The following is a 13,680-nucleotide window of genomic DNA, read 5'->3' as shown; positions in this document are numbered from 1 at the left end:
CTTGCGCCAGTCACTTCACCACACCCACTCCAGACTTCCCGATGGGGCTCTCTATTAAATGCTCTCCAGAGCTCCTACCTGTGACTCTGCTTCTGCCAACTCCTTGCATAATGGGCTGGACAGAGGGCGGCAAGTGAGACAAAATCAGAACAGTAGACTCCACTCTCCACTTGCCTTTGGCCAGAAATGGCCTCTTCACAAGTCCTGTTTTCCTTTCCTAGAATAAGAGGACAAGTCTCTGACATAATGCAAGTCTGCCACAAACAAGGATGTTTACATAGCATTATAGTTAACCAGCAGGCTTTTGCTCTGAACTGTACTAGGTGAGCTGCATAAGAAGAGAAGCGAGGGTTAGAAGAGGTTTTGAGGCCTGACGGCAGACTCCTGGCAGACCGAAACCAGTCAGTGCTGTCAGGGAACCTCACCTTCAAACTCTGGGAGGGAATGCTCACATAGAGGCCCTGCGGATATTCACACCCAGAAAAGACAACACAGCTTTCACTTTTTCCTTTTAATTAAAAAGTAATCATCTCATCTTATTAACAACACAAAAGTTCCAAAGAGGAAAAAAACACTATATAACACAAACAGGTCAGAACATAAAATGCTGCCATCTGGGGACCTTGAGTTTTTGAAACCACTGTTTACTCAGCCACTGGCAGGGACTCAGGTGAAGTCACTGCTCTCCCTCGTTTCTGCCAGGGGCCCCTTGAGACTGATCCACAAGGCTCTAATGAGCACCATCCCTAGGGAGAGGGCAGCTTCCTTTGTTTCCATGTAGAGCAGCAGCCAGAAGTCCTCCCTCTAGTATCTTCACTCTGGCTCAAAAGTTATAACAGCCTCCTGTATCAAGAACATGTCCAGCTACCAAAAGTCTGACATCAAAATGGTCCCTATCTCCTGCTGCTTAGAAAACAGAACAAGAGCCTGATGTTTGAGCCAAACGCTCAAAGCAATCACTGAAAAAAATGGGTGTTCACTGCCAGAGTCTAGAGTTGCCTTCTCAGAGCCGATTCCATGAAACTACCACTGGTGAGGGAGAGGCTAACAGAAATATTAGGGGGTAAGAGTGGCTGGGGCCCAGATTCACAGTTTGTGTTAAACTGCTGGTGACTGGAGCTGTGCAGTCCACGGGAGATCTTTCATTGAAATAAAAGCCAAAAAGAGAAAACCAAAAACCAACAACCCTGCGTCAGGCAGAAAAGCGGCCGGCTTGGCCACTCCTCAACAACTCCAGTAGCTGAGTAGCCAGCCGGCTTCTGAGTTCTCAAAAGCAGACCCCAGGGCTTCCCTGGTGGCGCAGTGGTTGGGAGTCCGCCTGCCGATGCAGGGGACACAGGTTCGTGCCCCGGTCCAGGAGGATCCCACGTGCCGCGGAGCGGCTGGGCCCGTGAGCCATGGCTGCTGGGCCTGCGTGTCCGGAGCCTGTGCTTCGCAGCGGGAGAGGCCACAGCAGTGAGAGGCCCGCATACCGCAAAAAAAAAAAAAAAAAAGCAGACCCCACATTATGTGGGATGGGGTAAGAGGACACCGTGCCCACCAAGCCCAACCTGCTGCTCTGGAACCCTACACAGGAGCTGCAGGCAGGAGCTCGAGCTCTGGTGGGCCTGTGCGAGGCTGGACACCCGTGGTAGGTTCAGAATGAACAAAGGCAGTGGCTCTCAACATGAAAATGCTACCCCAAATTCACCCAGCTGGGGCTCGGCTGCTTCTTCCTCCCCGCCCCACGTCCAGCTGACAGAGAGACAACTGAAATACAAATGGAGCCCAGACACCTATACTGCCCATGACCCCAGAGATATTTACTTTCTACCAAAAAAACCCACAAAAAAAACAAAAACAAAACCCCCCAAACCCCCACCCCCCCACCACCAAAATACACCTCCAGTGCGGTATAAACTCGGACTCTGGAAGGGGTAAGCAACATAGCCTTGGGCAGAAGAGAGCAGGTGGCAGAAACTTATGACATTCGATGTGGGCCCGGACAGGTGCAGAGAACATCTTCCCAATAACTCTATTTAGAACCAATAGGTGGGAGGCCAGAGGAAGAGGGGACCAGGGGTAGTTGAGATTTAGCCTCAGTAATGCCTCTGGTACGATCCCATGGGGGCCTGGGGCCGCCCCACCTGTGCTGTGGTCTGGCTAACCAGGTGGGAGAGAGCAGGGCCACTCTGGATCAGAGTGTCCAGAGCCTTCTGTACACTTGGATTGTCAAAGTTGATACCTGTGGAAGACACGGGCCTCTGGCTAGCCAAGTTGCTGGCGGGTGCCAGGCGAGTGGAAGGCTGGCCAAAGAGCCCTTGGGAAGGAGCCCCAGGCCTGGGGCCCATGTTCCGAGCAGATCCTGCCTGTCCCAAAATGTTTGGAGGCTGACTGCCAGAGGCCTGTGATCTTTGCTGAGGCTGGCTGTTCGCTGCTATGGAAAAATTCTGGTTCTGGGTGTTTCCGGCAGCAACTGAGGGGGATGCAGAGCTGCTATTGGCCGCAACCGTGCCACTATTGAAGAGGCTGAGGATTTTGGCCTGAAGCTCTTGCTGGGAGGTGGGGGGTGCCGCTGGAGTGGGTGTAGCAGAGGGGAGCACTTGGCCGCTCTGGAGCGGTTGGGAGCTTGGCTGTGTCTTCAGCGAGGCACCCGAGGTCGCCCCGAGTGGCTGACGGGAAATCGGGCCTAGAAGACAGAAGGAGGAGGTACCTGGTTGAAAGTACCCGCCATGGGCAGGAGGCTTAGCAGCCCAGGGAAGAACAACAATCACTGATCACATCAATCACACAGTACACAGACTATAACATCAATTTCCCAAAAGGGGCCACTTCATGGTACGTGCTGTTCCCAGAAAACAGCTTCGTCCCTCCAGACAACTACTTAAAGAAAGAAGGGCGTCCACCCTGGTTCCCAGGGAGCCAGCATACTAGCCCACCCACCACGTTAACTACAGAGCTCAGAGCCCCGGTCTTAAGTTATCATTACACCAGCATGGCTGGCCCACGGGAGAGCCCAAGGGATGTGCTCATTTCCCTTGCCCACCCCAAGAGCCCTGGGCCTGCCACCCTCCCAACAGAGCCTGGGGATTAGAGAAATGCAGAGTCAGAACTTCACCTCGGCCCTGCCACGTAGCTCACCAGGCAGAGAGTCGGCGCTGCTCCTCATCAGCCGCTCCTTCCGCTCTCGAAGGTAGTTGATGATCTTGTCAGTCTCTTCAGCAGTGAGGTACCTGTTGTCGGCCAGCAGGTTGATGAGGCTCTGGATGGCTGGAGGGTGCCCCCCGCGCAGTCCCTCCTCAGGGCCTCCCCGCTCTCTTTCCTGGAGGAGGGCTTCATCGGCCATCTTGGCCGCCTGTCTGGCAATCTCCTCGCGTTCCTTCTCCCGGCACTCGTTCTTATAGCGCTCATAATTTCTGGCCACCAGCACCATGGCATCTGCCTGGGGCATGTTGCGATGCTCTGTAGGAGGGAATGACAAGAGTTATTTTCTCCCATGACAGATTTGAGTGCCCACCTACTGGACTCTACCAAGCCCTTTCTAACCTCAAATGAGCAAGAAAACCATTTCAGTGACAAAAAGCCTTGGGATGGGGATGTGGAGAGGTTGGGAGAGGAGGGGGATGAAGGTTGAGAAGATAGGTGAATGGATTTCTTTGCTGGGCAACAGACACCCTTGTACAGAGCTAGTTCTTTGGGGAATTCTTAGATCACAAGACGTGTAGTAAAAACCAAAGAAACATGACAGTCTCTCACAGATTCAAGAAGACCATGTGGAGAATAACCACAGGAGGCAGGCCATGGGGGTCCAAAAAGCCCTTCTGTTAAGCCTGGCTCTCTACTGTGCTCCTAAGGATAGAGCTGTTTTTTTAATTCATCAGTTCAAAGGTTACGGATTAAGATCAAATTGTGACCCTAAATAACCTCCTCTCCTCACCCCTGGGCAACGATTTACAGGGTTGTGAGAAGACTTCTCAGCACTTGATATAAATGTCTTCACACGTCTTGAGGACTGTTCCTCAGAAAGACAAATGACCCGTTGGAGAGGCTTCTACACTCTATCCTTATGGGTAAGACTGGTGGGGCAAATACAAAAAGACAGCCCCAGGGTGGTGGGAAAAGCGAAAGGTTTGTGCTGTGAGAGCAAGCAATGAGCAGGGAACCAGCTGGCTGAGTCTCAACAATCTGGGAGCAAAGGACTAAAAGCTACTTCAGGGAAGGACTTCAAGGAACCTACTCTGGGCCTCCTCCCTGTTCTCACAGCCCCTCCGCCCACTTCTCTAGCACACTTACAGAGTATCCCAATTGCCTGTTGTATGCTTTGTCCCTCATTAGAAAATCTGGTGAAAGCAAGGACTCTATTGCGTTCAGTGTAGTACGTGCCAGAGCTGCGCTGGAGCTGGCCCTCACTGGTGAGAGGAGACTGTGTGCATCTCTTCCCAACTTGCCCTGAAGTGACTTCATGTTGGTAGCTTGATATAGAACACAGTGGGAGTATTTACACCATGGAAATCAGCAAATGCTATAAACCACACCGCCCCCCCACCCCAGAACTGGTTGTTAAACATTTGCCAGCACATCACTGTATATACCTAAGCGCTAAATATAATGTCATATACAGCAGGCCCAGAACTGTATCCAGTGAAAGAATATCAGACGACTAAATGACTATGCACATCTCTGCCGTGCACTTATAAAAGGGCCCTACTACATTTGAGCTGAAATACATTTACCTAAAACCTGCTGGGCATAAAAAAATTAATGGACTAGTGACTACTTCTGAAATTCTGACCCGCTTGGGCCTCCATACCTTGTGGGGTTCCAAACATGATGTTGACTGTACAGGAGCGGTGAATCTGGTGTTGCTGGGTGATGACAATAGCAAAGGGAGACCCTCCCCTGCTAACATCCTCCAAGGCTTGTGACAGTGACACCTCTGTGTTGAGGAAGATCAAGTCCACTACCATGCCTAGGTCTCGAACCTTCCGCCCCACAGATTCAGCATAATCTCTGTAGAAACAAACAGGATCCAGGGGAGTACTCCCTGACCAACTCCCAATCTGCACACTGTGGCACCTCAACTAGCTGTGTGAGCTCCTATGAAGACTTCAAATCCTAGCTCTACCAGTGTCTCCCTAGCGCCCTCTTCAGGCTCCAAAAATCTAGACCAATTCCTTCTCTATATTGGCTCAGAATGGTTACACATAAAATTGCCAATAGCACAGTATTTAGTACCCAGGTCCTTCTCTTGATTCTCTAGTCTGATGGTCATTCCTGAACACCATCCTGATGCTTAAGACTTGTAACACATGTCCGTCTTTGTAGAGGCTGCACAACATAGTGGGAAAAGCATGGGTTTTAAACGCTAGAAAGACAGGCTTGGATCCTACCACTAACATTTACTTGCAAAGCTGAAGCTTTAAGCAAGTCCCTTTACCTCTTACAAACCTCAGTTTCTTTACCAGTCAGACAGGATTAATATGGCTCAGCTCATATATCACTTCCTTGACTTTCTCTTCAATCTAAATCAGATCCTTGATATATTTCTTATAAGACACATCACCAATACATTTATTTCTGTCATTTGTCCAACTAGGGTATAAGCTCCATAAGAGGAAGGGGCCATGTGTGTTTGCTTATTGGCATTACAGCTCCAGGACCTAGCACCTGTCACACGCAGAAAAAATCTGATGAGTGAATACACATGAAACAGGATTACTGTGAAGACTAAAAAAATTTAAGTGCATAGCATGTAGTAGTACGGAGTAGGTGCTCAGAAAATGACATTATCACGAGTCAAAAGGGGGGGGGCAAAAAAAAAGCCATCTGCAAGTTAAAGCAGCATCTGTTTCTAAACAAGGCAGCCCAGAGCCTGTGAATGCTGCCTGCTGCTTGGTGTCTCAACACCTATCTCCCTAGTCTCTGCCTTGAAATTAGCTCTTTAACCCCAAACTGCTAGAAAATACATGAAGTTATTTACTAACCACTTGGGGAAAGGGAACATAGCTCCTCTCAAACTTGCAAGCTGCTATGTACTCCCTCCTACACCTCTGCTCTGCTTCTTCAAGGGAAGAATGTGAAACAGAGGTAGAGTAAAATACTGCTATGAACGCTCGCTTGGCTAGCACGGTCACCTAACAGCTCTGCAAGGCCACGGCACTTCACAAAGAATGCCTGGCTCTTGGCTGACAAATGCAGAGACGTATGCCTTCCAAAGTACTGGGGATTCGGTGTTGTCTCACAAAGGGGATGTTTATTGCTTTGCCTGACCAGCATATATTCCCCTCTTTGATTTTCCTCGGGAAGGCACCTCTTTCCCACTCAGTCCACATGGTTCCACAGGGCTAATCCCACTTTTAGCTCTAGGGGTGGGCACATGACCTAGCCCTGGCCAATCAGGGCATCCCAGCACTGCTGGTCAGAGTGATAGTCCAGGGATGGGAATGTAAGCCTGGGCAATCCAATGAGAAACAAGTTGAGGACTTCAGGTGGAAGCAATGGGAAAGAGCAGCTCTCTTTCCACTGGTTTGCTGAGCTAAGAAGATACATGTCTAGAGCCAGCGCTGTTCTGCCTTTTTGAGTAGAAAGCCTGTCTGAGAGTGATGGCAATAGAGAGACCAAGTCTTTATGACAGTGTGACCCTGTATGTGGCCATGCCTGAACTTCCCAGTCAAGCAAACTAAAAATTTCCCTTTGGGCCTAAGTCAGTCTGCAATGGGTCTTCTGTCACCTACAAGTGAAAGAACCCTGGTTAACACAGTATAACAATGCCAGAGTACACAGCCCGAGTTAAGTGGGTACAGCTGCCAATGAACCTGAATTTCTCTTCTGATCCTTCTCCTCACTCAGGAAAAATATCCAAAGGGTTCTTACTTAGTCTGCTTGTTGACCACAATCACAGAACAATCAACAGGCCTCTCAGCATCAAAGCGTCTCTGGATTTCCTCAAAATACTGACGATAAAGCTCTTCTCTACGCCGTTCCTCACGTTTCAAACGCTCTGCAGGATGACACCAGAGAAAACTGAAACATGGACCACGCCTTTCTATAAAAATAAGTCACAGGCCTTATTTTCAATCCTGAACTACTTGTAGGCAAAGGTCATAACACACACACACACACACACACACACACACTTCTCTGAATTAATCCTCCAGACTACCTCCTAAAAATAACCCTTATTATTGTTTTTTACTATTATAAATTCATTGAAATGGAATGATTGGATTAAATGGCATGGTTGTTTTAATCTCATACATGCTGCCAAAATGCCCTCTAGAAAGGCTGTTACTAATTTATCCCTTCACAGGGGTGCAGCACCTAGGGCTATTTCTCCACATCTTAGTCAACATTGAGTACTGTCATCAAAAAAACAAAACAAAACAAAAACCAAACCAAAAAATCCTCCTTCCAACTTGATAGGTAAAAGATGGTATTTCATTATTATTCTAATTTTCATTTTTGGGACAACTATTTAAGTCCCCTATTGACAGGTAATTGTAATTTGTTTAAAAAAAAATCAGGCAGTAAACAAACACACACAACACCCCCCCAAACAAACAAACAAAATCAGGCAGTAAAGTGTAAGCTTTGTAACAAATTAAAAATGAGGTTCTTGGGCTTCCCTGGTGGCACAGTGGTTACGAGTCCGCCTACCAATGCAGGAGATGCGGGTTCGGGCCCTGGTTCAGGAGGATCCCACATGCCGCGGATCAGCTAAGCCCGTGAGCCAAAGCTACTGAGTCTGTGCTCTAGAGCCCACGAGCCACAACTACTAGCCCACATGCCACCACTGCTGAGGTCCGTGGGCCTGGAGCCCGTGGTCTGCAACAAGAGAAGCCACGGCAGTGAGAAGCCCACGCACCACAACGAAGAGTGACCCCTGCTCGCCGCAACTAGAGAAAGCCCGAGAGCAGCAACGAAGACCCAACGCAGCAAGAGAGCGAGAGAGCGAGAGAGCGAGAGAGAGAGAGAGAGAGAGAGAGAGAGAGAGAGAGAAAGAAAAAAAGAAAGAAAAAAAGAGGTTCCTAACTTGACCAGGTGTAAAACAATCTAGAAATCTTTAGATTTATTGAATATATTGAGAAAATCAAGGTTTTATTAAAAAAAAAGTTTGTCTTTACCTAGAAAGTAGATGCTGTTAGGTAAAAATTATAAATAAAACAAAAGACCCCACGTACTACACAGGTAATGCGAACAGTTTTAGTTACTTGGTCAATGAGCAAAAAAAAAGCAAACCATCTCTTCTGCTCCCATCTTTTGTTCATTTTTTTTCTTACTGCTGGAATTTCGTATTTATTTCTTCTTGTTAGATGACTAAACCAGATGATGGTACTACTTCGCATTTTAAAAATGATTTTCAAGCTGAATGTTCTCTACACATGAATAGGATATTTGTATTTCTTCTTTTTGTGAATTGCTCAGCCAAGTCATTAGCCCCTTCCCAGTTGGTTATTAGCTTCCTCTTTCTTTTGTAAAGTGTCCTACCAGTGCTAAGTGCTGTTTCTGCTACTTTACCTTTTGCACGAGACTGACTTTCTGGGCCTGGAGGGCCTCGTCCATCAAAGCTATCTCTGTAACGATCAAAGTAAGAGTCATCCTTCCTCCTGCAATAGTCATCCATTCGCAGGTATCGGTCGTAAGAGCCTTCTCTCCTGAAAAGTTAAAGAAATGTGCGCAAAGTTAAAAGTCTTATCCTGAAAAAATCAAATACAGAGAATTCTTCAAGACCCAGCTATCTGTGAGGAAGTAAAGCACAGTAAGGCATAGGACTTTGAGACCAGACAAACGAAATTAGTATCTGGGACTCACTGCTTATCAGCTCTGTGGTTGGGACTGAGTTAACCTACCTTCCAAAATGACTGGGAGGATGTACAGAAAGCTCTCAGCATAAAGTAAGCTCCCTGGCCTAAAGTAAATACAAAATAACTGGTAGTAATTATTGATATTAGTTTTGAGGAACCATTCCATGCCCCCACCCCAAGCCTCCTTCCCTGTGCTTTTGAAAAATTGTGGTTAAAAACCAAAACAAAAAAATCAAAAAAATCCACATAAATAATTTTTCATCACCCCGAACAGAAACTCAAACCCCTTTGCTGTTACTTTGTCTCTATGAATTTGCCTTTTCTAAATACTTCATATAAGTGAAAACATGTATTTGTCTTTTGTGTCTGTCTGGCTTATTTCACGTAGCATAATGTTTTCAAGGACCATCAAGGTTGTAGCAGGTGTCAGAATTACCTTTCTTTTTATGGCTGAATAATATTGTTTTATGGATATATCACATTTTTTTATCCGTCTACTGATGGACATTTGAATTGTGTCTACCTTCTGGCTACTGTGAATAGTGTTGCTATGTACATTCACATTCATCTGTGTGAGTTCCTCTTTTCAATTCTTTTGGATATATATTCAGGAGTGGAACTGATGGATCATTAATTCTACTATATTTAACTTTTTGAGGAACCGCCAAACTTTTTCACAGTGGCCATACTACTTTACATTCCCACCAGCAATGTATGAGGATTCCAGTTTCTCCACACCTTGCCAACACTTTTTTTAAAAATAAATTATTGGGCTTCCCTGGTGGCGCAGTGGTTGAGAGTCCGCCTGCTGATGCAGGGGACGCGGGTTCGTGCCCCGGTTTGGGAAGATCCCACATGCCGCGGAGCGGCTGGGCCCGTGAGCCATGGCCGCTGGGCCTGCGCGTCCGGAGCCTGTGCTCCACAACGGGAGAGGCCACGGTGGTGAGAGGTCCGCGTACCGCAAAAAAAAAAAAAAAAAAAAAAATTATTATAGCCATCCTAGTAGGTATGAAGTGGTATCTCATCGTGGCTTTAATTTGCATTTCTCTGATAACTAAGTATGTCAAGCATCTTTTCACGTATTTATTGGCCATTTGTGCATCTTCCCTGCGGTTTTGCATGGCCAAAACAATTTGTACTCCATCTTTTTTTCCATTTGCATGATGTTGCCTTTCAGAGGCCACAGGGAGAGACCCAGATTCATTCACTAAGCATAGTTCATCGTCATTCACACATTCACCAAATATTTATTAAGCAGCACATCTACCATTTGATAGACATTGGAAATATAGGGCTGATAAAGTCACTGCTATACAGAGCTTTCCATTAGCTCAGCAGAACACACATAAAAAAGACTATTACAAAAAAACCAAGCAGAACAGCTGTACAGGTACCTGTACATGGGATCTCGGGAGTCTCTCATATCTCTGTATCTGTTGTCGTACATGGGGTCCCGGTGATCTCGAAAATCCCTAGAGTCTCTTAGGTCACGAAAGTCTCTAGGATCCCTCATGTCCCGAGCATCACGCATACTTCTGCTGTCTCTGTGATCCCGAATGTCTCTGCTCTCTCTGTGGTCCCGCAAATCTCGGGGGTCTCGCATGTCTCTGCTATCTCGAGCATCCCGGCCATTTCTGCCATCCCTGGGCTCTCTTCTTGGACTTCCTCGAATGGGGGATCGATCGCGTCTTGTATCTCGGCTGTCTCCAAAGCCATATGGATCCCTGTGGGAGGTAGCAAGAAGATGCTAAGACAAAGAAATTGAAGGAGCCAACCTTTCAGCTCTTTACTGGAGGAAGCCCCCACCCGCCAAGCATTTTTCTCTAAAATACGGCAGTCAGTGAGAACATGATTAAAATTTTAAGGATAGTTACCATCTGGTCAGCAAATAAAGACTGGTAGGTTCTAGAATCTCAAAAGATTAGGATATTGAGGGAAGAATGTATGATCCAGAGTCAAAGGTTCTGACTGGGATCAGTGTTTATCAAGCTTCAGGGGGTAATCCAGTATTCTGTATACATGTCAAACTATCATCTCTATCTCAACAGGTTTTCAAAGTCAAAGTGTCCTCCCCCAGAACCTATTTCCTCCCATCAGACTTGTTCGAAAGAGACTTTAAAAGGGGTGGAACGTTGCGTGCGTGTGTGTGTGTGTGTGTGTGTGTGTGTGTGTGTGTGATAATAAGGGGCAAGACTCAGGAAGAAAAAATGAGCAAATGGCACCATCTCATACAAAGTAACGGTGATCAAAGGCGTTATCCTGAAAGTACAGAAAACGTCACTTAAAACATCTAGCAGGATTAATCAAATTAAGGGGAAAAAAGAAAGAAGTACAATATGAGACATACAGTCAGGTACCTTCTTAACATACTTATTGAGAAGTGGTCTCTCTCAGTCTCAGGTTTATGTAGAACCTGGTTCCTTTTTGCCATGGTGTTTTTTTGTTTAAGAAAAAAAACAACAAGAAAAAAAAGTGTTTGAAGTCACAGGTATGTTTGGCCTCATCTGCTTCAATATTCCTCATGAGACATTCCACCCAACTGGGAACTCATCCCCAACTTCTTATTCAACCCAATCAGGCCCAGACTGACTTTTTCATTTCTGCCTAAAATCATTTTCCCATTTACCATGGTTTAAGTTCTTGAAAGTTAACTGATTTTTCTTCTCTATCCCCATTAAGTCACTTGAATCCTGTTTGTTTTTCTTGTTCATTCTCATTGGATTCCCAAGTTCAATCCAAACTCTTATTTCTATGCTGGCACCACCAAGAGTTTCCAAAAAACAAAATCAAAACCCAATCTTCCAGATTTCAATTCATTCAGCAAATACCAGATTAATCATCTGAATTTCCACCTGTTACCAACTGCAGCTTGGCTATCACGCTTCTGGGCACCCTTCCCTAACAGATCTGGCCCCTTTGCACTTATTATTTCTCCCCCATTTCCTGATCCAACCTCCTTAGTTCTACTTAAGCTGTTCTTATGACTTAACTCACACTATGCATCTCAGTATTTCTGTTCATACGGCTTTTCAACATGGAATGCTCTTCCTGCACTAATTCAGGTATCACCCAATCCTCAAAGGCAAGTTCATGTCCCATGTATTCCAAGAAATCTCTAATCTCTAGTAATCGCTGATCTCTCCTGCTAAACTCTTCGAGCACTATTTCTATTACTTATCTTGATCTGGTTTACCTTTTTACAACGTCTTCTTGTGTGACCCACTTTAAGGATTACCTCCTCCGTAAAACCTGCCCTGAACTCTTGATCTTTTCCAACAAATATGCTCCTCCTCCATTCTTTTCCATCTCATCTACCTACTCAGTTGCTCAAGCCAGGAAACTGGATGTCATCCTTTCCTTAAAGTCGCATCCACTCTTCCAATCACATTTCCAAATTCTGTTAACTTTCTCTGAAATTGATATCCATTCTGCCCGTTTCTTTACCTCTATAAGGTACCACTGAAGGCCAATCCCAAACCATCTCTCCCCAAAACCACAGCAAGAGCCTTCTAAAGTAGTCTCCTCACCTCTCCTCTTGCCTGTTTCCCAATCTTTCTCCAGATTACTCTAAAGTGATCTTTTACATACATAAAACCCTTCACTGGTTTCCCACAGTATTTCGAATTCAGTCTAAAATCTCTACTGAGGCTAGTAAGATTCTCCCTGGCCTTGGCTCCTGTCTTCTCCAACCTAGTCTCACCTTCTCCCTAGTTCACCACTTTCTTAACCATACTGACCTTTCAGCTATAACTAGTCAAGGTTTTTCCTGATGCTTCTACTTGAGTAGCAGGAACGAATCCATACTCATTTTCCAGGTCTCAGGCTTAAGTATCCCTTACTCCCTGATTCTGTTAGTTTAAAAGTTTATCTTCTGTCCCTAAATCCTGGCCACTTCCTCTCATAGCACTTTGTTTTCACTCATTTATCAAAATTTGACGTCACATATCAATTTACTTGTTTATTTGACGTCACTATCAATTTACTTGTTTAATGTCTGTTTGCCCTACTAGACTCTTAGTCCATGAGGACAAGGACTGTCAGTTTCATTCTCCATGATAAAGCCACCTCATAGGTTTATATTGTCTGGCATGTAGCAAACGCTCCATGAATATGTTAAATGGGTCTTGCTCTGCACACATATTTCTACTGCTGCACTTATCATACTGTTCTGTAGTTATTTGTTTACATTGCTTCCCTACCAAACAGTAAGCTCTTCCGAACGCTTTGTATCCATAGGACACAGAAAAGAGTTCAGTAAATGTTTAATGAATTGAATTGTTCAACTAAAATGTAAGCCTCTCAAGAGCAGGCATCATGTTTTTTCATAGTTTTGTCATCTACCATGACTACACATATGGGCATTCATCATGATGCCCTCAGCTTGGAAGAAAACCTCAATTTCACTTCATCCGCATGGTCACAGCAAAAACAATTTAAATGCCAATTCTGCTTCTGTGAAAAGTCCTTGTCATATGTTTTAAGGCTCACAAGTACTCCTGATTTGTGGGAGCAAACATATGGGAGACTAGAGAATTTAAATGAGGACAGCTAAACATTTTTCCTATTAAAATAAAGTGCAGACTAACCAAGATTCTTACTTCAACTTTTATTATGTCACATAAATCCGCCTAACACGTGTAACATCTGATCTAGTGTATAATATGGGCAAATCCCCAGGATCTAATGGGAAGGGACAACTGTAAAGTATTTCTGGATTAATGATCAGCAGATAAACCTGCCTTGGGGAGCAGTTAGAAACAGTTATTAAAGGTGGAATCAGATTTCAAGTGTTCTCTGGCAATGAAGGCTGAAAGGGATCATGAACCTGACAGACCACAGACCACACATAAAGCCGTGGGCTCGTGAAAACAGGGGTGGGGACAGGGATAAGAACACC

At 45.5% G+C, this 13,680-nt stretch overlaps 1 protein-coding gene across 3 annotated transcripts in view; it reads right to left on the bottom strand.

The window, feature by feature from the left end:
- Positions 1 to 505: 505 nt before the first annotated feature.
- NCOA5 (nuclear receptor coactivator 5) overlaps positions 506 to 13,680 on the bottom strand; it is a 30,372-nt gene continuing 17,197 nt past the window's right edge. For 2 of the 3 annotated variants that reach the window (XM_082645383.1, XM_082645384.1), the window contains 6 exons: positions 10,178 to 10,507; positions 8,497 to 8,633; positions 6,853 to 6,979; positions 4,790 to 4,989; positions 3,121 to 3,441; positions 506 to 2,668 (listed from right to left, as the gene is read on the bottom strand). In XM_082645383.1, the coding sequence (XP_082501509.1) occupies positions 2,079 to 2,668; positions 3,121 to 3,441; positions 4,790 to 4,989; positions 6,853 to 6,979; positions 8,497 to 8,633; positions 10,178 to 10,507 (1,705 nt within the window). In that variant the 3' untranslated portion in view covers positions 506 to 2,078. Of the gene's footprint in view, positions 2,669 to 3,097; positions 3,442 to 4,789; positions 4,990 to 6,852; positions 6,980 to 8,496; positions 8,634 to 10,177; positions 10,508 to 13,680 lie in introns of all 3 variants that reach the window. The other variant, XM_082645385.1, reaches the window with a different exon arrangement.

The sequence above is a fragment of the Mesoplodon mirus genome (assembly GCF_964341445.2).
Source record: "Mesoplodon mirus genome assembly, chromosome: 15".
NCBI lineage: Eukaryota > Metazoa > Chordata > Mammalia > Artiodactyla > Ziphiidae > Mesoplodon > Mesoplodon mirus.
This window is presented reverse-complemented; position numbering and strand designations above follow the sequence as displayed.